General features: G+C 55.1%; 1 protein-coding gene across 7 annotated transcripts; it reads right to left on the bottom strand.

Moving 5' to 3' along the window:
• Positions 1-1,406: 1,406 nt before the first annotated feature.
• Positions 1,407-24,205, bottom strand: ZNF414 (zinc finger protein 414). Of its 7 annotated transcripts, none has more exons than XM_037885468.1 (9): positions 24,049-24,205; positions 10,649-10,802; positions 8,810-8,920; positions 7,705-7,812; positions 6,494-6,599; positions 5,264-5,823; positions 4,191-4,241; positions 2,740-2,898; positions 1,407-1,887 (listed from the first exon to the last, which is right to left on the bottom strand). In XM_037885468.1, exons 1-9 carry the CDS (start codon positions 24,049-24,051, stop codon positions 1,811-1,813), a joined length of 1,329 nt encoding a protein of 442 aa, XP_037741396.1. In that variant the 5' UTR covers positions 24,052-24,205; the 3' UTR covers positions 1,407-1,810. The 7 variants fall into 7 exon arrangements, with proteins under 7 accessions (XP_037741396.1, XP_037741398.1, XP_037741397.1 ...); XM_037885470.1 differs by having other exon boundaries at positions 5,285-5,823; XM_037885469.1 differs by having other exon boundaries at positions 8,810-8,917.
• Between the last annotated feature and the right edge of the window lie 1,262 nt (positions 24,206-25,467).

The following is a 25,467-nucleotide window of genomic DNA, read 5'->3' as shown; positions in this document are numbered from 1 at the left end:
CATGCACCCTATTCCCCATCTGGCCAGGCTAGGTGTTCTTCTGCCTCCTTGTTGTTGTGACTGTGAGATTTGTGGGCCAGGCCCCTCTCCCCTCCCAGGGTTGATGTAGAGCACCGAGCATGGGGGGGAAGCCACCTGCTCCGAGCCTGTGGGCACCACTTCAATACAACTAATTCACAGGGGAGGCCAAACAGGCTGCAGGTTGTGTAGGGCAGTGTTTAAAAGTAGCTTCTCTATCTTCTTTACGCACCCCCCTGTGAGACTGAAACAGGCTCTGGTTGGCGTTAGAAGAGGTAGGTGGGTATCAACTGCTGGCTGGATGTATAATAGGAACTAGCTTAGGGTTTTGTAAACCAGTCTGCCAAGAGTTACAAGGGAGAATTTTCACCTAGCCAGGCTGAAGGGGTTTAACTGAGCAAAAAAAACACCCCCCGCCCCCCTCACATATTGACAGGTTTGCCTCCCGCTACCTTCAGTGAACCTCACTTGCAAGGAAAAGGCAGCCCCTAGGCGTGGTGTGAGCCATGAACCAGCTGCACTTGGAGGGGAGGGAATTTCCCCTTCCCTCGGGCCTGGGGTTATACTTGAGCCCGCTCAGTCCCAGTCCCTGAGCACCAGAGCCAGGTTAGCCTACCCCCCTCGGGTAGATACAGCCAGCTCAGCAGCACAAGGCTTCTGGCGCCCTTGCTCTCCCATCCCTGAGAGCTGGATTAACCAGTTGGCAGGAAAAAACCTGTTACTGCCAGAAGCGTCTACACACTGGTGCTACATCAGGAGCAAGTCCCTTAGGGTCAGATTTGGGAGGTGCAGAGCAAGGGACTTGGTTTCACCCAGAGCATATGGCACATCGGGGGGGTGGGGGAGGGCGCACTTTTGAAAACTAGGCCTACCAGCTCTCCGTCTCTGTTTCCTCTGCTGTGAGGCATGGCTAGCTCTGCCTTGTTTTCTTAGAGCAGAAGCTCTAAAGGGCAAAGAGGGGGCTGGGTGTTTGCACAGCAAGTCCCAGCCTGCAGGTGCTGCTGGTAGAACAGAGCACTCCTGCTCAGGCCAGCTCCCTTGGCCTGGACGGATGCTGTCAGCCTCTTCCTTCCCTCTAAGCAGAATCCTGCAGGTCGACCACGTCCCCCTGCTCCTGCCACGGTGCTCTGAGGAAGCCAGGCCCTGCGATTATTACCCTATTAAAAGTCAATTATCCGGCCCTGAGGCTACTGCCTAGCCAGCCCCCATCCTGTAGAGCCCTCCGCATGCAGGCCCACCCTGCATCTAGCTCCATCCCCCAAGGGAAACTCCCAGTGGTTTCTACCCAGCTGCAGCCCACGCTCAGAGCCCTGCCTAGCAGCCCCCTGCTCCCCGCCTGGGGAGAGGTCATGCCCAAGGCAGCGTGACACAGAGCAGACGCAGCCCCCTTCTGTCCAATTCCCATTTATTTCTTAGCGACCTCATCCCCCAGAGGAAGTCCATTAACTCCTGAGCAACTCTACCAGGCTTTACAGCAAACCCTTGTGCCTGGAGCAGTAAAAGCTGGAGCAGGGGGGGAGACACATACAAGCTTCCAGGCCTTAAATTAAAAGTTTCCAAAAAAAAAAAAACCCCAAACCCAAGAAAAAGCCCCCTCCCTGCTCAAACTCTTTGCAGTGCACAGCTTGAAGTCAGTGGCATGGCTATGGGTGAGGGGACGGGTGCAAACACAGCCCGGGAAGAAGGGAAGGTAGGTTCCTGCTGCAGCTCTGGCTTTTACGTACACCCGTTCCTACTGCATTCCCATGCACACCTCCCTCCCCCCCTCCCCACCCCTGGCTCAGCAGCAGCATCAGAGCTGCGAGTACAGGGAGTTCTCCATCTCCGGCGGGAGCTTTGAGTGGAAGGAGGCGAGGCCGACGCCGAAGTCTGCAAGAGAAGCACAAGGTTGAAGGATCAGCGCTAAGAAATCCTCCTTGGCAGCTGCTTGAGAGGCTGTGGGGAAGTGGGACACTGGGGGCACAGCCTCCTAGCTCGTGTGGGGCCAGCGCTCTGGCTTTACGCCAGGCTGCTGCATCTCAGCGGAGGCCCAGGGTGTTGGGTTGGTGTAGAAGGCAAGCTTCTAGCCCAGCTGGTGACCAAGAAAACCTGGTCAGGTCCAATACAACAGGAGCTGGCAGAAAGGCCCAGGCTGTTATCTGCTCCAGGCACCTCACCTGACTCTAAAGCCTAATGATAAGGCCAAGGTCACTGCAGTTTGGTAGAACCATCCAGTTGTTCTGGGCTCGTGGGTGGAGCTGGAGTCAATGCACTGGCCCCTATATGAGCATTTTGGCCAGGACACCCGGGCAAGGGGCAGGTTTCCCAGACAGGTTGCAGGATGGAGTTGGTGCCGCTCAGACAAGTGGGGAAGCAGTTAACCTCAGGGGGCCATTTCTATGGCAGCTTTAGCAGTGTTCACATCTCTCCACTCCCTGGACATTGGGACTTACTCCCCTACCTAGATCAGCGAGAACTTTTTCTCCCCCCCTAAACCTCACCAAGCCAGGCTCCCTGCTTCTCCAGCCAGGAGGGGCAAACTGCAGCCCTGTCAGGCTCTGGGGAAGGGTGTGACTTTGGGATATGACCCACTCCTCCCACTGAGACTCCAGGCACACTTATCATGCGAAGGAATCTGGGCTGAATTCCGGGGAGCCAGACCCCCACATCAGCTCCAACCAGCTCCTCCCACCAGCAAGCATGGCAGATTCCCACCCCCCACTTCCCCTCACTGGACCGCACCCATCTCTCCATCCAGGCGGCTGGGCAGGGGCGGATTCTTGTGCTGATCCTCAATGTGCAGCGTCATCTCTTCCCGCGAGGCGCTGGAGTACGGGCACTGCATGCAGGTGTAGCGCCCCCGCGTGTGCTCCCACACGATGCGGCTGTTGGAGGAGTGGCCTGCAGCACAGGGGGGCGGAAAGCATGGGCACTGACTCGCTGGGGCCCTGGGATAGCAATCACACGGCCATCCCCCCTCAGGCATGCTCAGCTGTTGGGCAGCACCTGGGGACACACCCAGCAGCTGATGGCCGCCAGGAAGGGAGATCCGAAGGCCAAGGCAGGCAGCATGGTATATCGGACGGGGATTCAGGATGCCTGGGTTCTATTCCCAGTTCTGCCACTGACCAGCTGGTCCCCTCCCGCCCTTGGTCTGTCTTGTCTCTTGAGACAGTATGCACTTTGGGGCAGGGACTGTCTCTCTCTGGACAGCGCCCGGCAGGGTGGCCAGGGTCGCTGGTGCCTCTCACGGCTACTGTAACGCCCCTAACATAGAAAAGGGGCAGGGGGCTGGGCCAGTGGCTGTTCCAGCTAAGCCCCAAAAGGGCAGGTCATTCCCCTGCCCAAAGGCTTCACTGCCACATGCGTGGCTCGGCTGGGGAAATCCAAGCCTCCCTGGTAACACAGGAAAGCAGCCGATTTCCCACGCCGCCCAGCAGGGACAGGCCAGCAGACGCTGCTTTCAAGAGCTGCCAGGCCCCCGAGACCATCCCTGCTCTGCAAATGGTCAGAGCCCGCAGAAACTGCAGGGCCACTCTCCCTCCCCAGGTATCAGGGCCAGCGACCGACAGACACACGCTAGCACCCCGGCACACAGCCTCAGGCTGAGGGTAACAAAGCCAGCCCCGCACAGGGTTTGTTTTAAACAAGAAGTCTTGTCCATCAAGACACCACAGCAGCAGTCAGTCCCAGACAACGGATAGACTTTTCCCCCGGCCAGGGCAGCTAGAGGTATTAAACGGTTGACGTACAAGGCCTCTGTATTATGTCCCTTAGCGAGGGGTTCTGAGGTCCCCCATCCAGTGACTGAGCAGTCTTGGCCCTGCTTAGCTTGCAGCGCGGAGGCAATCAGGGCATGTGGCTGCAGGTTAGAACGCCAGAACGGCCAGACTGGGTCAGGCCACCTCGCCCAGTATCCGGTCTTCCAATGCCAGGTGCTTCAGAGGGAATGAACCGTTTTTGGACTAAGCCTCCCAACCACACCTATTGTGGTTGTTTTGCCCCCTGGGTGGTGCCCTTGGGCCTTCCAAGGACTAAGAGCCCTTTGCTGTCCTGCGTGACGTGGCTAATTCAAGCCCTCCTCCCTGCTTTCCTGGGGTTCCCCAGTTCCCAGGGCAGGTCACCCCCTCACTGCACAGCAGCACCACCCAGTGACCAGAGAGCAGCCCAAAGCCGAGAGGTGCCGGACTAACCTGAAGTCACACCTGAGCCAAAGCATGGGAGGCGTGGGCCGACGCACACACCTGCGAAGGGAATCGAGGGGCGAGACAAGCATTAGGCCTTCCCCTCCCTTGGCTGGGGGGGAAGGGAAGCGACCGAGAGGCCCTGGCTCGGATGCCAGCGGTGTCCAGCTGCAGCTGCCACTGGCTTTTCAGAACAAGGCTGACAGGACCAGGGGGCATCGCTCCACGCGCTGCCCCCGCAGGACTCCACGGACATCTCCAGGGGGCGGGAAGCGGGACGGAGATCAGGGGTGGGGAAGCTGAACTGGGATTTTTTTTAGTACAAGGAGGGACTTTCACACTGGAGCAAATGAGAGCCAGGAACACACCCCGGTGCCCACACTATCCGCAGGTTTGCCAGGGCGTTAGCTGGGCAGCAGTTGCAATAGCCTGTCACCGGGGCTCCTCCTCCCGCCAGATGCTGCGCCGAAGGGGTCCCCAGTGCAGACCGACGACGGCCATCACAGGAAAGGGAGCGGGGCTCACCAGCTGAGCACAGTGGCCACAGGCTGGCGGGAGGGAGCGAGGGAGGAACAGGCCAGGGAGGAGTCTCGGCCTCGGTTACAGAACGAGAGGGAAATTCTCAGCTGGCGTGGTAACTCCTGAGGTTGGTGGAGCCAGCATGGGATTCAGCCCAATATGCCCCCAGGCCTTGGCCAACAGAGCAGGGCAAAGGGGATCCTGCATCACGCCCCATGTCTGGGGAGCCCTCCAGGAGGGACGTGGGCCTTGTGATCAAGTTTTCCCGTCGAGCAGCTGGTTTGTTGGGGGAGAGATCGTGGGACGAGGGGCGGAGAAATGGCCACTGGAACCCACCCCACCCACCATGGAGCCCGGGACAGAGGGAACCTAGGAGCTTGAGCAAGTGGGATCTCTCTCGTTCTCAGGGTGGCAGGGGGAAGACAGGGCAGCTGGTGGGTAGCGTCCTCGACTGGAAGTGCCTCCCTGCCCACCTGTGGGTTCTCGCAGCAGCAGCCTGGGGCGAGCCTGGAAGGAGGTTTGCTGTAGCATGGGGGATTCCCAGCTGAAGATGACAGATTTACCTGCTGGCCCTGTGTTCTCACCTTGACTTTTCTTCCACACAGCATTGGAGACCGGGAGGCCTTGGCTGGGCAGGTACGGCCTGAGGCGATGCTGAACCGAAGCCTGAGGTAAGCTGTAGGGAGACGGGTGCATGTAGGACAGGAAAGGCCCCGGCACCGTGGAGTGAGGCTGGCCCGAGAACCGGGTCAAGGACGATGGCCCGAAGAGCGAGGGCTCCAGCAGAGGGAACGGGTGGGAGGCCGGAGAGACCAGAGGCATGGACTCCAGGGAGCCGTGGAGACCAGGGAGACTAGTGGGGAGTGAGGCTGGCACCGCGGTGGAGACAGCGTCCATGCCGGGGAGGATGGCTTCTTTCTCCATGTGCCGGATGACGCTCTGGAGTTTGGGCAGCCCCTCCAGGGGCTTGGCCGGGGGGTCCTTCTCCAGGCCGGAGGTAGCAGGTGGGGTGGGCTTCTCGGCTTTCTGCGCCGGAGCCGGGCTGCTGGCGCTGTCGGAGCAGACGTGCAAGTGCTTGAAGAGGGAGCGGTGGGTCCGGAAACGCAGCAGGCAGTTCTCACACCTGGGGAGCGACAGGAGAGGGCGAGTCCACAACAGCCCGGCCCGAGGGGAAGCCCCCATCCTGCAGGCTCAGCAGAGAGGCCAAGAGCCGAGCGGACCAGGAACTTTCTCTCTCGTGTAGAAAGGAGCCATCCCAGGCACATGGCCAGAGGTGGAGCCATTTTCTGACCCGACCCTCCCCCCGCCAAACCGGAGTCAGTGCTGCGGCTGCCTCCTGCCCCTGGGGTTGGCACAGCAGTGCCAGCGGCCGCGGGCCCCTCTCCTCAGCCGCTGCCCCCCTGCTGCGCTGCCCAAGCTGTGCGCACCATGGCGGTCACTCCGCAGCACAGACCCTGACCCTCGGAGGCGGGTCCTGTTGGGTTGTGGGGCTCTAGACCGCAGGGGACAAAGCCAGCGCCAAGGAGGGAGAAGAACTGGCCCATCGGATCACGCTGGGGCACGGCCACAAGCAGAGGGACAGCACAGAGCGGAGGAAAAATTTATACCCTGCAGGGCAAAGCCCACTGCCTCCTGAACAGTCCCCCAAGCCACAGGAGAGAGCCCCATTGCTTGGCACATTTACGACAGTGCCCTGGAGAATAGCTTGGTGGGTGCAGTGCCCTGCCTAGGAGATCTGGGGGCTCTGGCCTCGCTGGGACCAGTGAGGGGTCGGTGGGGGAGAGGGGACTTACTTGAAGTAGCGGTTTGGCTTGTAGTGCACCTTCATGTGAGCCACGAGGTCCTGCATGCTGGGGAAAGTTTCCGTGCAGCCCTGGGTGGGGCAGTGGAATATTTTACCTGGCAGAAGAGGGGCAGAGGGGTCAGTGAGACACTCAGTCAGGTCCACCCTAGACACAACGGTCTCAACTTATATCTAGGGGATTCTTTACAACCAGCTACGCAGTGGTTATGGAGCCCAGCCCCTACGTCATGCAGTGCTCACCTCTGCAAACACACACAGAACGTCTGTTTGCCAGTAACCCTCTGCAGGGAAGGCAGGGGACCCAGTTATCACAGCAAGGCACATTTCAAACGCCTCCCCGCCCCGTTTAAAAAAAAAAAAGTTAATTAGACAGTTTACCAGCGCAGCAGCTTGGCAGAGAGTGGCTGATAAGATGAGGGGAGGGGGTTCGGAAGAGAACCCGGAGGTGGGGAAGTTAGTGAATTAGCTTCTCCTCTGATAGCCAAGGGGCAGATTTGATCTAGGTCCCAAGCAGCCAGACGCACAGAGCGGGGGCACGCTGGGGAGCACGTGTACGATCAGAGCCAGTGGGCTGAGCGTTTGGGATCAGCGAGCTGCTGTTTGTGGACACTTGGCTGGGCGAGTGCCGCTTCACACTGTCTTGGGGGGTGAGGGGGGGTTTGAAACACAACCCCCCCCCCCGCCCAGTTTTATAGCTAGGAGCTCCCATTCCCACGTACTGCTATAAAAAGTTACGACCCGAGTACCCAGCACCTCCCGTTGTTGCTTGTTGGAGCAACTGAGAACTGAGCTCCTGGGAGAGTCCCACACCTGTACCAGAGCCAAGCCCACGTAAACCTGGCCTTGCAAACTTGTTCCGTTACAATTCTCCCTGCACAAGAGTTCCAGCCAGCCGGTCAGTGGGTAGCGAGACCGTGCGACTTCAGTGGACAATCGCAGCTCCGACAAACACTCACGCAAGCCACCCACCAGCAACCCGCAGGCTGGAGTCTCGTCACCAGCTGCTCAGTCATCAACAGCAAACCGACGCTTTAGAAGTAGCCCAGCAGGGCCGATGCCCCAGAGGAAGCACTGGGAAGGGATAACGAGGCCTCCCCATCCAGCCTGCCCGAGCACGTGGTGTCCTGGCACCCCACCTCTCGGCAGCAAGGCCCCCTTCTCCCAGCACCCCGCTGGGATGATATGCAACCCAGGTCTTACCCTCCAGGGACTGGGTGGGTCTGTAGTGGACTCTCATGTGATCCATCAGCTCCTGCATGCTGTGGAAGGCCAGCTTGCAGCCGTAGCTAGAGCACTGGTAATGCTTCCCTGGAAGGAGAGAGAGCTGCCGGAGTCATTTCTCTCCCAAGCCCCAACATCTCCCCTCCCTTCATGTCCTCCCCCTTCCCCAGAAGAAGTGCAGGGCCCCGCTGGTTCTCCGCGGCTGGCGTCAGAATTAGCTGGCTTGGGCATGACGCACATCAGCCACCCATGAGAACACGGCCGGCTGCCTCTCGCAGAGATCCTGCGGATGGGACACGTAGCAGGTTTACCCAGGAAAGGGGCGCAGATGGCAGCAACGGCCCTTTGCTCCCCCCACAGCATGCCTCACCCCGGGCCTAGGGGGATCCCCAATGGCTCATTCAGGCTGGGGCTCTCTGCCGAGAAAAGCCACCAACGGGGCCAGTTCACACGGCGCGATGGTGATTTTTGCACTGTCCCTGATGAGACCCACCAAACTCATGTCATACAGGCTGCTGAGCGGTCAGATGGCAACAGTTTCCAGTCCCTATCAGCCTGGGCTCTGCTTGGACCAGAGACAAAGGGTCCAGAGCTTCAGTTCTCCCTTAGAAAGATCCCATCATGACCCTTTTACAGTGTGGTCCCCGTTTTCTTTTCTTCCCACCTCTGCCTCTCTCCTGCCACTGCCTGGTCTCTCTCCCCTGCTCCAGGTAGCCACTGCTTTCCCTTGCCATCTCCTCTGGGTCTTCTCCCTGGGACCGTTCTCAGGGCGAGCAGGAACAGTTTAGCAGATTAGCCCAGGAACATAGTAAAGGAGTCTGGCCCGAACCCAAACCGCTCCCCCTTCTCTAGCTTAGATGGAAAGCCCCGAGAAGGGGCAACGTCAGACTAGCAAGAATCCCAGGTGAACACTTAAGGGACAAGTTCGAGTTAGTCTCCCTAGAGAAAACGGATGAACGGTCGTGGCCCTTTGAATGTACCTGGAGCGGTGCCCTCTGCTGGAAGAGAGTGGACCTGCTGGGAATCGCAGTTCTACCCCCCCCCCCCCCCCCCCCCCCATGCACTGCTACTCCCTTGAGCCCACCTGGGAGGGGTCTGCGCTTCGGGAGCCGCAGGTCCTGAGCTTGAGCCCCGCTGCCTCCACTTCCCGTTGGGTGCATCTGGCTGCCCGACACTGCCGGGTCATTGTCGCCTGCTGGAGAGATCCCGAATTACGACGGGCGCGTGGCCACCGGAGACGAACTCCCAGCAGCCGGGCGAGGCCGAGCTGCAGTCAAGAGCAATGTCGCCCAGTGCATAGCAAAGCTATTGCCAGTCAGCCACCAGGCAGAGGCCATCAGAACAGGAGTGCGCTAGGCACAGTGGGATATTTCAGCCGTCGTGGCGGTCTCAGAGTTCTGTATTTCGATCAAGGCCATTGGTGGGTGCCACTTCCAGGAGTTTGGATTCCTTTTCAAGTTGAACCTGGGTTTTGGTTTTATTGGAAGCGTCTGGGCTGGTCTACCTTGCAATTCAAAACCCGTGGCTGGCCCGTGCCAGCCGACTCAGGCTTCGGGGGCTCGGGCTATGGGGTGGTTTCAGTGCGGTGTAGATGTCTGGCCCCAGGATCTAGGACCCTGCAAGGTGGGACGATCCCAGAGCTTGGGAGCATCTACAAGCAATTAAACAGCCCCTTAGCCTGAGTCAGCTGGCACAGGCCAGTCACGGCACAGACCTACCCCCGAGTACATCATCCCGGCATGGGTCTCACCTGAGCTTCTTGACATAGGCTCTCAGCCGGAACGCCAGGCTATTAACACCTCGGAAAGGTTTGGGAGCCATGCTGGGAGGGAGCCACATGCAGGCCCCTCCACAGGGCATCTGGGGACAAGGAACCAGCTCTGTGGTCACGTCTCGGCTCATCTCTATTTCCTAGCTGCTCTGAGGCACCAGGTCTTCCACACCCCACCTTCGGAGGCCAGCAGGAATGAAGGCCTCAAGGCCGTTTAAAAGTCAATGTCCAGCTCATGCACTAAGTTCTGAGGTCTGTTTGCTCTGGAGCAAAGAACTATTCTTTGCATAAAACTCGTTAGCCCCTGGATCCAAGAAGGGCATGCCCAGAACAGTTCTACACATGGGCGTCTCTCGCCTAGGGACGAGTCCCACGGAGCACATGAAGGATGCACTTTGGAAGTCAGAACTTTCATTGACCCAAATGGATCCCCCCGCCCCCCCGAAAACTAAGGGGAGACACTAGATCTTCACCACCACCAGGGCTATGCCACGGTCCAGACCTGGGGGCGGGGGGTTCGTAAGTCCAAATTCAGCTACGCTGAAGAGGGTAAGACATTTTTTCAAGTGGGAAAAGCATCTATTATCCTGTTCTCCCATAATTCCAAGAGAGAAGCTCGAGAGATCTTTCCACCGTCTTAGTCTGATCCATTAAGTCACCCGCCCACCCGTTGAAGCCTGAAGGAGGAAGGTTTCAGAATGGGAAGATTGGGGGTTGGAAGGGAGACAGCTTGGCGCTCGTCTAGCTCACATCACGGCCTCTATCCAACCTGAAGAGGGACATGCGGTCTTAACATGGGTGGGAGGTGGCAGCGATGACCACGAGACGCACACCATGCTAGAGGAGTGCTCAGCTGCGTCAGCAGGAGAATTCTGCACGTGGTTCCTGATATCCCATGTTTGACAGCTCCCCGAGCAGAGCCTCGTGGGGGGAACCCACGCAACGGGTTCCGCTTGTTTGTTACTGTGAGGGGGGCTTTCCACGAACGGACGGCATCACTCTGCAGCCTGCCACTCACACACACACACACACACACACACATATATACACACACAGCCCGTGGCTCTTCCCTCCCATGCCATATGCCTTGCAACCTGCATCCACCCTCCGCATCTCCCACAGACACTTCTGCTCCCTCTGAAACGTATTTACCGCCCAAGGAGAAGGAGGACAACGCTGCGTCTTTCTCGGTCTTCAGGGCTTTGCTCTTGACGGGGCCAGGCGAGGCGTAGTGCTCGTGGTAAGCGAGGGCCGTGGCGGAGCGGGCAATGCCGGGCACTGGCGAGGGGCTCTTCTCCTGGTGATGCTAAACCAGACACAAGAGGACAAGGTCAGCCGTGCACAGAGAGGTCTTGTGAACGTGCAAGACCGACGCCTCCCCTCCCCAGCTGCCAGATGTGATGGACTCCTGCAGGGAATAGGTCCTGTAGGAGAGGAGGCTGAAAAGGCCAGGGGTGATTAGTCTGGGGAGGGATACAAAGCTGCGTGGCCCATTGGAGCGGGGAGCCCACCACATCCTCTGAACATCATGCCAACCGCTGGCTGCCCCCCAAAAGCAAGGCCTCCTCTACCCCCCGAAACAGTTGATCCTTAAAACGTTTTAGCTTCCCCTGCCCCGCCCCTCCCGAGTGTGGCATGGGACAAGCTGCTTGAACAGCGGTGACCAATTCCCCCCATCCGCCTATTTGCTCCTCAGCTACTGGGGCATTTGGGTGCTAAGGAGGTAGCTTTACCTCGGCCTGTGGCCACAGGGCCCACGGGAGCATCAGACTTCCACAGCGAAAAAACAGGAGGCCCATCCAACGGGGAGGGGAGGGGCTCACAGGGAAGATTTTAGTCTGTGTGGGGAGGCATGTTAGGGAATTGTCCTGGCCCACCAGCATTCTGCTCTCCCTCGCCACTCACCCTTCCCTGCCCCTTGTCCCCCACCACCGAGGAGAGGCCAGCGTGGCTGGAATGGAGCTGGACGGGGGCAGCGGCTGGGCAGAAGGACCTTGGGGTGGACAGGAGCACATGGTGCTGGGGAAGGAAAGGAAGGGGGAGCTGCTGGAGGGGACGGTTGGCGAGGCGGGTGGGGACTGCTGCTCATTCAGGGCCTGGTGAAGGACCTGCCCCTACGAAGCTGGGTCAGGCTCTCGGCATGAGCAGATGGCAGGGCCTTCCTGCTCTAGGGTGACCAGACAGCAAATGTGAAATATCAGGACAGGGGGTGGAAGGCAATAGGAGCCTATATAAGAAAAAGACTCAAAAATCGGGACTGTCTCTATAAAATCGGGACACCCTATACTGCTCCCTCAGGCCAGGGTGTGGGGTGGCAGCACCAGTCAGGAACAAATCCCGTCAAACCAACCAAATGTCCTTCTTTGACAGCGCTCCTGGCACAGTGGATAGAGGGGAAGCTGTAGATGGGGGATCTCTTGGATTTTAGTAAGGCTGTCCCACATGACGCTCTCATAAGCAAACTAGGAATTACTACAAAATGGGTGGTTTAAAGACTGCACTCAAGTCGCAGTGATCAGTGTCAAACTGGGAGGGGTAGTGGTGTCCCACACGGGTTAGACCTGGGTCCGGCACCGTTCAATATTTTCATTAATGACTTGGATCACGGAGTGGAGAGGATGCTTCTTAAATCTGCAGAGGTCACCAAGCTGGGAGGGGTCGCCAGCACCTTGCGGGGCAGGATTAGAATTCAAAACAACCTTGACAAATTGGAGCATTGGTCTGAATTCAACAAGATGAAATTCAATAACGACAAGTACAAAGTACTATATGTAGGAAGTGTGTGTGTGTGTGGGGGGGCATAAACACACAACTACAAAGTAGGGAATAGCGGCTGGGTGGTCATACCGCTGCAGAGGATCTGGGGGTTACAGTGGATCACAAATTAAATAGGAGTCAAACCATGTAATGCAGGTTTGAAGAAGGCCAATATTCTGGAATGTATTAACAGGAGTGTTGTATGCAAGACACGGGAGGTAACTGTCCCACCGTACTTGGCACTGCTGAGGCCTCAGCGGGAGGATGGTGTCCAGTTCTGGGTGCCACACTTTAGGAAAGAGGTGGACAAATTGGAGAGTCCAGAGGAGAGCAACAAAAACTATAAAAGATTTAGAAAACCCAACCTATGAGGAAAGGTTTAAAAAAAAAAAAAACCCTCAGATGTTTAGTCTTGAGAAAAGACGACTGAAGGGGACATAACAGTCTTCAAACATGTTAAGGGCTGTTACAAAGAGGATGTTGATCCGTTGTTCTCCATGTCCACTAAAGGCAGGACAAGAAGCAATGGGCTTAAACTGCAGCCAGGGAGATTTAGACTAGATATTAGGGAAAAACTTTCCAACTCTCAGGGTAGTTAAGCTCTGGACCAGGCTCCCAAGGGAGGTTGTGGAATCCCCATCGCTGGAGGTTTTTAAGAATAGGTTGGACAAATCCCTGTCATTGATGGTCTAGGTTTACTTGGTCCTGCCTCAGTGCAGGGGGCTGGATTTGATGATTTCTCAAGGTCCCCTCTTCCAGACCTGCTTTTCTATGATTCTCCTTGAATCAGTGCAGCAGGTGGCCAGGCATGCTGGGGGCCGAGCGAAACCCAGGATCTTGGCCAGCCTTAGCCAGACCCCAAGACAGTCCTGAAAACTAGGAGACTCTCACAAAATTGGCCAAATGCTTAGCCTAGCGAGTAGGGGATGAACAGGGAGCACAGAAGAGTATCACATGGGGGCGGGGGGGGGTTTCAGACCCATGGTGGGCTCCCAGCTGGGGCCTGGTTGGACACCCAATCATCTATGAACAGGCACCCCCCCCCCATAGGAATAGCAAGAATAAGGACCCTATTTGACATGTTGCTCTAATGGGGCTCTCATATCATGACACCACACTTGAAACTCGGTGTCAGCTTCACGGACAACAGGTCTTGTCAAACAAACAAACTGGACGTTGTTCTTCGGCTGGCCCCCAGAGTGCATCGTGAAGGGCACCGGGTTGAAATGGCGTGTATTCGGCAAGGCGTCCAGCCCGGGAGTCTACACAGCAATGAACAGCCCCGTGAGCCTGAGTCAGCTGGCACGGGCCAGCTGTGGGTTTTCCCTTGCGGTGTAGACATACCCATAGTCTACGCATCTAGCCCGTACCCCATCCCTGACAATGCAGAGTTGCAAGAACCTCCCTAGTGGACAGCTAGGGAATAATATGCCTGTAAGGATGTTTTCCCCACCCTCTGGCAGTTAGAGGTGGGGTGTGCCTGGAAGCAAGAGGGCTCCCCCCCCAGGGATGTTCTAGTTCTTTGAGCTCCTACGCATTTTCTCAGGATCCAGATCTTCTGCTGAGCACCCCCGCAACAGGCCACTGGAAGATACCCTGCATTCGTATCCGGAGCCTGCTCCTCCCAGCCAGAGCGTGCGCCCAAACGCACAGTGCGCGCCCCACAGATTGGGCTGGCCTCAGAGGCGCGCACCCACCAGTGGCCAGTTTTTGCAAAGTCTTCCCCACACGCAGCACTGAAGACATCAGCGAGCTCAGCGCCTGCAGCTAAGCTCCTGCGAGGAGTACGTAGATCAGCGGCAAAAACCCCTTCGCCTCCCCATGGCAAGGAAGGTGGGTCAGATGCGGGAAGACACTGGCTTGGTCGGTCATCTGCCTGCCAGGACAGCTGATGACGGAGCAGTGCATGGTGGGAGCCTGCTTTATCTTTCTCTCCCCCACAGGGCCAGGGAAATAGGCCTTCCCTACGTGGGTCCCAGCCTAAGCCTATTAGAAACAGACCGTCTTGAAAAGCCATTTTAAGTTTCGTTAGCTGCAGCGAGGATGAAGCATTGAGGAGCGGCAGCTGCCAGGCTGACAGACAGATGGGAGCGGAGGCAGGGAACCACACACACACACACACACTGCTGGGTGCTGTGCAGAGACGGGGAGCCAGTCCTCACCCTGAGAAGCTTGTCATCTAAATGAGGCCAAGCTGCCAAATGTATTTCCCCAAAGCTGTCGGAGGCACAGCTCTTTAGGATGGTGCCGAGATCGACCACCCCTGCAGAGTGGCTGCATTAGCCTTGGGCTGTGAACTCCTCTCTCATGTCGGGGACTGGGCTGTTCCCCCCACCTGCACAGGGAGGCAGCAGTGGGAGGTAGAGGACAGGGCTGTGTAGGGGACCCGATGCCATTCCATCAGTCGGCTCAATGCCCCACCTCTCCCCATGGACGGCTCAGGGCAGCCCAGCTGCTTGGGGACAAGGAGGTTCCAGAGCTCACCCTTTGCTCAGACTCTCGTGCAGGGATGAAAATCTAACGCCAACGCTACTAACTACAGGCAGGTCCAGCGGGAGAGCATTGGGCCAGTCCACTCCAGGCAAAGCGCCCACCATTACAGCTGGAGCTGGATTCTTGGTTTGCCTGGGCAGATGTCCTTGGACCAGTGGGGCTGCTTCCCCCCGGGCATGGGCATGTAGCTCTGGTTCACATTGGCACATCAAGAGCAGGGCACCGCCGTGGTGCAACTCACTAACTTGTTTCCAGTAAAGCCTGGTGTTTACTCTGTACCAGGCCTGAATGCAGCCGAGTACCCCACAGCCCTGACCACGGAGGAGGGTCACATAGGTTGCTCCATGGCCTCCTTGATGCTGGCCTTTCTGCCAGTTGTGGACACTTGCCCCACTAGGAACTGGCCTGTGACCATTAAACTCATTTTCATGCAAACCACTAGTCAGGTGAATGATTTTTGATCATTATTGCCCTGGACAGGATCTGAACCCATGACCTAGAGGTGCAAGGCTCCCTACTGCCAAAATCCCCAGGATACCCGCCACATCCCCCTAGTATCTAATGTGTTTCTCCTCCTGGCACCCAGTGAGGTTTGACGTTTTACAGATGACATGCCCATGGTCACACAGGAGGCCTGTGGCAGAGCGAGGAATTAAACCTGGGTCTCCCAAATGGCAGGCTAGCACCCTAACCACGCCTCTTGAAAGGGCCACAGATGGATCCCTCGCTGCCAGGGATGCCCAGGCCGCTTGCAAGCCACCGGTGAGCGTGGCACCTGCCATGCTTAGCTCGGTGCTTGGGGCAGCTGGTACTGCACAGAACCAGACCCCCTCAGGCGCCTCCGAGCAGCGAGGCTGATGGCGGGCAGAGGCTCGGTCCTGGTTTGTACAGAGGCAGCAAACTTTAAAAGCCTGCTCTGTGGCACACAAAGAGGAGTCTGTTTCCCCTCCTGGCCGTGCTGCAATAGAGCGTGTCGGGGCTAGGGATTCCCCAAGCGAACGCAGGCCCCGTGCAGTGACAAGCATCGCAGTCAGCACCAGCTAGGGATGGAAGGAGATAAGGACCTTGCCCCAACAAATTTGCCACGTGGCTTCTCAACCCAGCTGCACTGTATGGGAGTTGTCAGCCGTGGGGATTGAACCTGGGACTTCTGGTTCGGAAAGCAGGCGGCCCACTGCCTGAGCTAACAACACCCCCAGCTGCTGGCAAAGGGCCGTAGCAGGTTCATTGGCCTTCGTGGGCCAGCCACCACCCAAGCACCACTCCGACCTCCTGTCTTAGTCAGCCATATTCCCCTCATGGATTTTTCAGTGGAAAAGTAAAAGCGACAAGGGAAGAACCCGGGCAGAAGAACATCCTCGCCATGCCCAGCAACTTCCCATTTGCAGGTATAGTGCAGGAAAATACTTCCAGGTTATGACTGGGTGACATCTCACCTTTTGTTCACCACAAGCATTTAAGCATGACCTTAAGCACTGGCAGAATTGGGGCTGAAAATTGTACTGATCCGAGGCTGGCTGCTTAACTTTGCGGTTTGTATTTAAAACAAAAAACAAAAAACACCAAACAAAACCCAAAAAATTATCTAGCTCTTTTCATCAAGAGAGCTCAAAGTGCTTTACAGAAATCACTATCCTTCTTTTGCAGGTGGGGAAACTGAGGCATAGGAAGGCAAAGGCCAGAACACCAGACAACCCAGTGGCAGAGCCAGAAACTGCACTGGGATCTCCCAAGTCCAAGTCCAATGGCCTATCTACTAGGCCACCTTGCCTTCCTCTTAGGCCAGATGTCAGTTTTAGGAAGCTGGGGGGCTCAGCTTGTTCGCTTGCTGGTTTGGGGGCCTCTTTGCAGCCATCAGCAATAGTGTTACGCTACCTGCCCAGTCTGTGCCTTTAAAGCCAGAAACTCCCTGGCCTTGTCTAGAGGATTTTGCTGCCGCTACACTGTGGGATTCATTATGGGGTGAATCATCTGAGCCCTCACAGGGTCGGCACAATGAGGCTAATGCTGCTGCTCTTTTACTTCTCCTCCTTAGAGGCCAGGAAGGGAAGGTTCGGGGGCAGCTGGGGAGGAGTAAGGACAGAGCCAGGGAGCCAGTGGTGCAGTAGGGGGGATGCGTGCAGTTGGTAGATGGATATTTGGGACCCATCAGGTGCAAAGGCTTCAGGGCCCAGCAGCTCAGGTGCCTGCACCACTTGCCTGAGAAGTGGTACCTAGGACAAAGGTGAGTTACCCTGACACGTTCCAAGTGTTTCCTTAAATCCCAAAGAGGGGAACAGACCGGGCATATGGGGAGACGTAAGGCACCTCACAGGGCTATGCCTCTATCAAGGATGCCTTAGAGTGGTCCCTGGACCAAACCACAGACCCCGAGCGGAACCGAGCAGCCTACAACAACCACACACAAGCAAAGGGGGAATCTTTCAGTGGGGCGACTGGGACTTGGCAGAGGCATCACCTCTGAGCTATCTTCTCACCCCGACCCCCCGAGGGATCAGAACTCCTCCCCCTCCCCCCCAAACCAATACAGGGGCTGGAAATTCTACGCTCTCTACCCTTAGGCTGGGGTTTTCCCCAGGCCGCCGAAGAATTTTTGCCCCAACCCCCAGCAGGGGTCTGAGGCCCCAGAGGGTGTTTGCTTTGTAAGCTGTGAACTTTTCAGCACATCTCCTCCTTTGGAAAAATAGAGTAAAGAGACACACAAAGTACCATGAGCCATAGCGTCAGCTTGTGGGTCTGTGCATTTGCGATCATCAATTTCTGTTGGAAATTCCCCCCCCCCGCCACGTACAATCTCTGCAGGGGTAATTTTTTAAAACAACAAAAGCGAGAGCTACCAGGTCAAAAAAATCCCTACGTGCAAACATTCAAATGACCCCCCAGAGGTAGAAAAAACAAAAATGCTGCATAGCAGACAAGTCTGAGGGAAAGTCAATCATTCCGTCCACACTGGGCCATCCCAAAGGCTGGTTTGGCTCAGTCCCACGGACACACAAGAAACAAAGACCGACAATCACCTCCAGCTAAAAGTAATCTCAAAGTGTGTAGAGAATTCCAGAGAGATCATGGAGTCATCTGACTGCCAGAGCGAAGTCTGCACGTACAACTCTAGCTCTGCCCCCACTTGCGTATGTGCCTGAGGGTAAAGGGTTAAGTTTTCCAAGAGCACTTAAGAGACTTATGACCTAAATCCCATTGAAAGTCAACTATGCTGGGCACTGGACAGACCACATAAGTGACAGTCCTTGCCCCCAAAGAGAGAAGACAGCAGGTAAGCGGAACAAACAAGGAGCAGGAGGGGGGAGAGAGAGGATAGGACAACATATAGGATGTTCCAAGGACTGTGTCAATATCTAGTCTTGGGGTACAGTGAACCAGACACACTGAAAGTAATTGGTGTTCTAGATTTATCCCCTGTAGGCTAGTAAGATGTAAGCTGCAGAATATTAAATTTGGGAACGGCACGTGACCGATACAAGCCTGTATCACGATGCATATACACAAAGGGACAGAGTTAAGGTTCTACGTCAAGGTTAGCACAATATTAAGGTGGAGTGGCTGAACTGGGATGTTAAAAAGCACCTGTTTGACTTTGAAGCACAAGTCCCACTGTACGTCAATAGGATTTGTGCTCCCCTCCCCCATGCAAGTTGCACATGCAACGAGACAAGGGCTCCTCATTTGCTGGGCCCCTGTTCCAAAGCTTGCTTTAGCAAATGGGCATCTTTCCATCAACATCCTGGGGCTTGGATCAGGCCTGAAGCACGCCCGTCACACCAGTGAAAAAACTGGAGCTGACTGGGACCCAGAATTCCTGTTCTGTGGGAAATTCAGATGTTTAGAAAAAAAAATTCTTCCAACTGGGAACGAAGAACAAAAGTTTCAGAATTTCCTACAAAACAAAAAGTAAAATAAAAATAATAATAATAAAAAGATTCAGGACCATCAAAATATTTCATTTCGATAGCATCAAAGTGTTTCTTTAGTATGGTTTGATTCATTCTGACTTGTATTAAAAAACTCAATCTTCTAAATCTACCTAATCTTAAACATGGTGTAATATAAAAGTCTGAAGAAGCAAACTGATGCAACTTTGTCAAAATGAAAAGTTTTGCCCTCCCCCGCCCCATCCAAAAAATTACACGGACGTTAAGAAGCTCCCACAAAACCTTCTGGATTTCAAAGGAAACCTGTTCTGTTAAAAGATTTTCCACCAGCTCTAGTGTAAACCTCCAGGTGCCGAGCACAAACCGTACAGCCACATAACTCTGCACGTTGTGAGTTCAATCCCTGAGGGGGCCATTTAGGGATCTGGGGCAAAAACTGGGGGTTGGTCTTGCTTTGAGCAGGGGGTTGGACTAGATGACCTCCTGAGGTCCCATCCAGCTGCAACCCCAAGCGCCGGTGGACAGCCCCAGGAGGAGCTGGAGATGAGGGGACAGGAGCGAGTGCCATAGAGCAGTAGTTCTCACCCAGGGGTCCGGGGCCCCCTAGGAAGTCTCGAGCAGATTTCAGGGGGGCCTCCAAGCAGGGCCAGCATTAGACTCACTGGGACCCAGGGCAGAAAACCAAAGCCCCACCACATGGGGCTGAAGCCCACATCCCTGCCACCCGAGGCTGAAGCCGAAGCCTGAGCAACGTAGCTTTGTGGGGGCCCCTGTGGCAAGACCCCGGGCAATTGCCCTGCTTGCTACCCCCTAACGCCGACCATGGTCTTTATATGCAGAAAGCCAGCTATCGTGGCACAGGGGGGCCATGGAGTTTTTATAGCACATGGTGGTGGGCAGGCTCGGAAAGGAAAAGGTTGAGGCCCCATGCCCTAGAGGATCTTAGATCTCCTCTCCGATCTGGAGCTGGAGGCCTGCGAGCCTCCACTCTTCTTCTCTCTGAAAGCCAGGGGTATTTCTGAACGGCTCTCCATGAGCTTTATGGCCCAGCGTGCCACGGACAGGGCAGAGGAGTGGCGAGAACTCAGTGAGCCACCGAACAATCCCTGCGGATTTGGGGTGGGGCACGGGGAAGGTAACGGGACAGATTTTCCCCAGATTCCCCTGCTGATTTATAGCACCCCAGGTCAGGCTTCTCCATTGGGAGCAGCACCACTCGTTGCTATGGCAACACCTATTCAGCCTCCTTTCTTCAGGGGTTCGATCTACGGCAGGGAATGAGCATCTTCGAAGCCCTACGGGAAGCAGCGAGCGTGCGCCTGCGTAGCGGGAAGGGGCGGGGGGGGGGGGTGAGAATCCAGTTTTCGGCGCAGAACATTCCGAGTTAAGAAAGGGAAGCGGCGGTCGGGTGTTTGAAATAGGGAGATTTTTTTTCAGATCCTCGTTCCTCACTTTGGACACTGCGTCAGCTCCTCCCCAAACGGCCACTGTGTTTTGAGAGCCAGAGAAAGGAGAGAGAGAATTTTAGGCCTGATCTCCCCTGGGGTTTAGCCCCCATTTCAGTATCTGGTACAGAACAGCAACACCCCCCTTCCCCCCACCTCCAATTCTCCAGGTCCCCGCGCCTTGTTGCACCCACTCACCCTCAGTGCAAAGCAGGGGCAGCATGTTACCAGATCAGAATGGGAGTGTTCTCGGCCCGCCTCCAGATCAGACCATGCCCTGGTGGGACTGCACACGGTGCAGGGCCATGGGAATCCGGACCATAACTCCTCGGTGTATTTCTGTCCTCCAAACCTTAACTCTTACGGTATGTCTGCAGCACAATCAGAGGCAGACGCACCCGAGCTCGCACAGTTAAAAACAGCAATGTAGATGGGGCGGCATGGGCTGTACCAGCATGCCGGGAGCCTGGGTAAACGCTCGCGTTTCTAGCCAGCCTGCACCGAAGCCTGGGCCACTGCATCGTCACTGCTCCGTTTAGCGGCACGAGTGCTGGTTGAGCCAGCTCAGGTCGGTCTACCCACGCTGCAATCACGCCTCAGATTGCCGTGTAGACACACCATTCGAGTCAGGATTCCAGCCCCGATTGCTAATTCAGAAGTCACTTTCTGCAAGTATTCCGCTTGGTTGTGCAAAAATTCACCATTCCCCACCCCCACCTGGAGAGACTTTCCACTAGTGAGCTCTCTCACTAGAATAGCTGCAGGAAGCAAACGCAGCCGAAACACGGTCCTTTACAAAATTCGAACAAACGGTCGTTCGTGGGGGAGGTGTTCACAGCAACTACGCAGCCCTAACGAGGGGAGAAGTCACCATTGCTCCGTCTGTTAACTGCCCTGGCTTGGCTCCCCAGTGCAAACACGAGGGCTCCTTCAGACCAGCTAACAGAAGACATTCACGAATCCACAGCAGCGGGCTACAAGGAACAAATAATCCTATTTGAGGATCTACACCATGCTCTGCAGCCAGAGGTTTAATACAATTTCTGAAACACATATCGTCACACGCAGAGATGAGAGACAAAGGGTTTGGAGCCAGGGACTCCTCATCACTCACTACAAACGTAATAAAAGAGAAGGGGCCTACAGATACAGGAAATAAATGCTATGACAGCAGAATGGCTTTTTCACTGAGCGTTCTGCTGAGCTTTCAACCCACGGCTCTGGCTGCTGCTCGCTCAGTGTTTCCTGCTCAATCTGGAAAGCATAAATTTGTCTCAGGTAAGCCTTTTCCTTTCTTGATGTATACAAGCAGACCAGGGATCACAGGGTTAATTACGTACACGTTAAATAAAAATAACTATGTTAAAAGAACACTACAACTGAGCTCAAATTGCATGAAAGTGAGATAATTCAGATTTCTCTTCCAAAGTCTCCTTGACTCATCCCCCCTCCCACACGTGTGTTTTGTATTATCGCATGGGGCTGACCCTGAACTTCAACGCCATAATCTACAGTTTATAATGGATCCAGATGACGACACTTGTTTTTCCTTATTTCAGCCTTACACATAGATTTCTTCCTTTCTTTTCTTTTTAAATGACGAGGGGAAGAGACAAGAACTTTGCATTCGTGATTAAATACATTCTCGGTGGAGATCACTCTTATTTATGAAGCATCTGACCCATGCTAGTCAGAGGAGCACACAGAGTTGCTTTGAATCCTCCCTGCACCAAGCCGTGATCATACCTCGGTGTTAATTTCAAGATCTAGTCACTGGAATAAATGCGGCTGTGATGGTGGATTACAGCATTTCCCCTGCTCTTAATTATTTTCAGAGAGGGCTGCATGTCAGGGTCCTACATTTATGATGCTTTCACCATTTCTGTGCCAGCTTTTAATGGCCCCAAGTCAAGTGACTTGCCCTAAGCAACCTTTTTAATAGTCCTTCTGAAAATGCTTCTTTCAAATCCTTCCTCATAGCTCACTTAGGCCATGTCCATTCTCTAGTGGAACAGCTTACGGCACCATGGCATAGATGCTTCCTACATGGATGGAAGGGGTTTCTCCATCAATGTTGTTAACCCACCTCTCCGAGAGGCAGTAGCTAGACTGGCAGAAGAATTCTTCCACTGACCAAGTCGTGTCTACACCAGGCTTAGGTCCACCTACCTGGAGTGCAAAAATTTTTAAGTGTAGACCAGGCCTTAATTTGGAACCTTTCATCACTAATCTCTGCCTATTCACACACCTGGTCATGTAAGTCAAATAATCAGGCATTAGGAAACAGAATAGATGATATGATCTACTGTCATCAGTAAAATCACCTTCTCCCAAGAAAAAAATAACGAGGGGTCTTTCTGGCACCTTAGAGACTTACAAATTTATTTGGGCATAAATAACTTATTAAATAAAATATTATAAAGTATAAATAGATATCTATGCCCAAATAAATTTCTTAGTTTCTAAGGTGCCACAAGGACTCCTCGTTATTTTTGCCGATACAGACTAACACGGCTACCTCTGAAACCTTCTCCCAAGAGCCTCTCTCGCTCTCCTTCCCCCTCCACCCCGCATCTGACAGTGATCGGTTACCACAGCCCCATGTGCTATCCTGCAAATTGAGCTGCAGAGGAAGCCTCCTTCCATGCAGGGCCCATCTGAAGTTATTTCAGCTTGCAGGATCTTCCTATGCATCCGTACTTCACCACACACACACACCGGGCATTACAGCAATAGGGGGTGAGGGGGAGAATTGCCCCCCCCAAAAACAAAGGCTTGAACCCCAGTTTTCCCAACAAACAGCCACCACCAGCCCAAACCGGTGCAACAGCCCACCCATTGTCACCGCGTGCAAGCCGTTCAGGCCGCCCTGAGCCCTCTGAATAACTGTAGCATCCCAGGGCATCTGCCACAACTCTAAGACGACAACAACAACAAAGCCAGGGCAAGCAGCTCTGGGACAAGGAGCCAGCTAACATGTGCAGTCAATCGGGATTGGGGGTGGGGGAGAGAAACTGAGGTTTCCCAGGGGTGGGGGGGAGGGGGCAGAGAAGGGAGGGTGTCCTTTGCAAACAAAGACAATTTATAAAAAGGGGAAAGAAAAAATCAATATGAAATAAACAAACAGCTTCCTGGGAAGAAAAAACGGGGCCACTCCAGGTCCCTGTGACAGATGGGCGGGAGGGTACGATGGGCAGGGCGCAGTACAACGTGAATTCCCATTAGCAACCCTATACCAGGTTGGCTCATGATCATCCTTGGAGGGGGGGGGGGGGAAGAATGGCTGTAATGACTGGGCCCCTGCCCATGGTGCCACTCCTCTCCACCCCCTAGGAGCCATCTGCCTGGCTCAGCCAGTTTCAGTTTTCCTTTCCCCTCGGAGTACAGAAGCTGCTAGCCAGCGGGCTAGTTTAGAGGGTCCTGTATCCAAATCCAGGAGCCCCCAGAACCAGGCCTGTCATAACCAAAGGACATAAGGCCACCGAGAGCGCCCCCTCCCCCGCAGGCCCGCACCCCTCCTCCCCCACCAGGGCTTGAATCCCCCCGCCCCCATCTCCACCCCAGCAGATGGGGGGACATTTTCTCCCTTTGCAAAACACAAATGCGGTGGATTATTTTAGGGGAGGGGGGGGGGAGGAATATGTAACGCTACCCCCCCCGCCTTTTTTTTTTTTTTAGCATGACCTGCTTCTCTCTTTGTGGGGGTGAGGAGGGGGCGACCTCCCCCCCACCAGCTCCTCCTCACTTACTTTCAGCCCCTTCTGGTTTATTTCACAGGCAGAGAGCCCAGCTGCCTCGGGTCAGTTTCAGGCTCCCTCTGCTTTACCGGGCTCGTTTGTTTCGTGTCTCGCCTGGCCAGGATCAGGGAGGTGAGAAGTGGGGGGGGGGGGGGCCCTTGCCCCCCAACACACACAGACAGACAGACAGACACACACGAAAGGCTGCTCCCGGATTAGCAGAGGTCACCTACCATTTCTCTGGCAGGTCCTGCAGGGGAGGGGCTTTTGTTCTGGCTTTAGATCCCAAATTCTCCCCGAGCAGCAGCGAGAGACATCACAAGGCAAAGATGTTACATTGTAGCCATTTTATGTTAAGCAGCTGTCGCGAGACCGAGGGTGATGGGGGGGGGGGGAGAAGGGGGAGGGATTTGTTAGAGGAGGGAAGTGAGGGATTAGATTCCTTTAGCAAAGGGGGGGGGGGATCTCCTGGAGTTGACAAGACTCCAACACAAACCCAAGAGGCGGTGACTCCAGCGCCCTACCCCCTTGGTCCCCCCTCCTCCCTCTCTCCTATCACATGGTTGTGTCTCTCATGTGCTTCTCTCCTGCTTTTTGTTTGCTTCCTTTTTTCCCCCCTTCGTTTTTTGTTTAAAGGCCAGAGGTGATGGTGCTCATAGAAGGGGGCAGATCCCCGTCTTCCCCCTTTCCAGCCCCAAAGCTCCGCCCAGGCCAAGGGGCACCCGGGCTTTGTTTAGGGCAATGCACGGAGTGGCAGATGTGCACCGAGGCATCGCACCCAGGTGCAGAAAATGGCGGCAGCATCCTGACCTTTCGGGTGTTTGTCGCGGGCTTGGGGTTTGCGGCTCGCTGGCAGGTGTTGCTCTGTGCAAGGCCAGGCGTGGGAGACGCCCCCACGTCTGTTCGTTAAGAGCAGCCACGGGATCTGAGCCCATCTCACAACAGCCCTGAGCCAGCAACCAGGGCCGTGCAGATGGACCCTCTACTCTACCACTTCAGGGCCTAGCGGCAATATTTGCCAAAGAGTTTATAGGATTTAGGCACCCCACTCCTGTCAACCTTCAGTGGGAATTGGACACCTCATTGCTTGAGGCACTTTTGAAAATCCCACCTTATGATTACATTTTAGGTTCTTTAAGAACTTGCTAGGCTTGACTAGGTTGAATTGGCATGGCTATTTGTACTGCAGAAGTCCCTACGGGCCCCAGTCCTGTTCAGGGCCCCATTGTGTAGATACTGGACAAAAACAGAACCACGAGACAGCCTCTGGCCCAAAGGGCTTTCACAGATCCTGGATGACAGAAAAGGAGAATATTAGGTTCTCACACTTGCCAAAGCCAAAGATGTCTTTTCTCATTATTAAAAGGACCAGCAGCCCCTCCCTCCATATCCCCAAACACTGCGACTGAGCATAATGCTGTGTAAATGCTGTAATTGTACAGTAAAATCCTGGTACCTTGGGGCCTTAGAAAATGTTCACATGGGACCCCAAACCAGTCTGTGGCCTGCTGACCTGGGTCATCCACTAGATAGTGAGGGATTTCCTCTAATTATCTACCGCTTTGTCCAGTCTAGTTTTCAATAACTCTTAGTAATGGGTCTCGCAGGAATGAGATGAATGGCTGAGACTGATGTTTATGTGTTTATTAGAT

This window comes from Chelonia mydas, chromosome 25 (genome assembly GCF_015237465.2).
Source record: "Chelonia mydas isolate rCheMyd1 chromosome 25, rCheMyd1.pri.v2, whole genome shotgun sequence".
In the NCBI taxonomy this organism is placed as follows: domain Eukaryota; kingdom Metazoa; phylum Chordata; order Testudines; family Cheloniidae; genus Chelonia; species Chelonia mydas.
The sequence above is the reverse complement of the archived record's forward strand: the minus strand, read 5'-3'. Positions and strand labels throughout refer to the sequence as shown.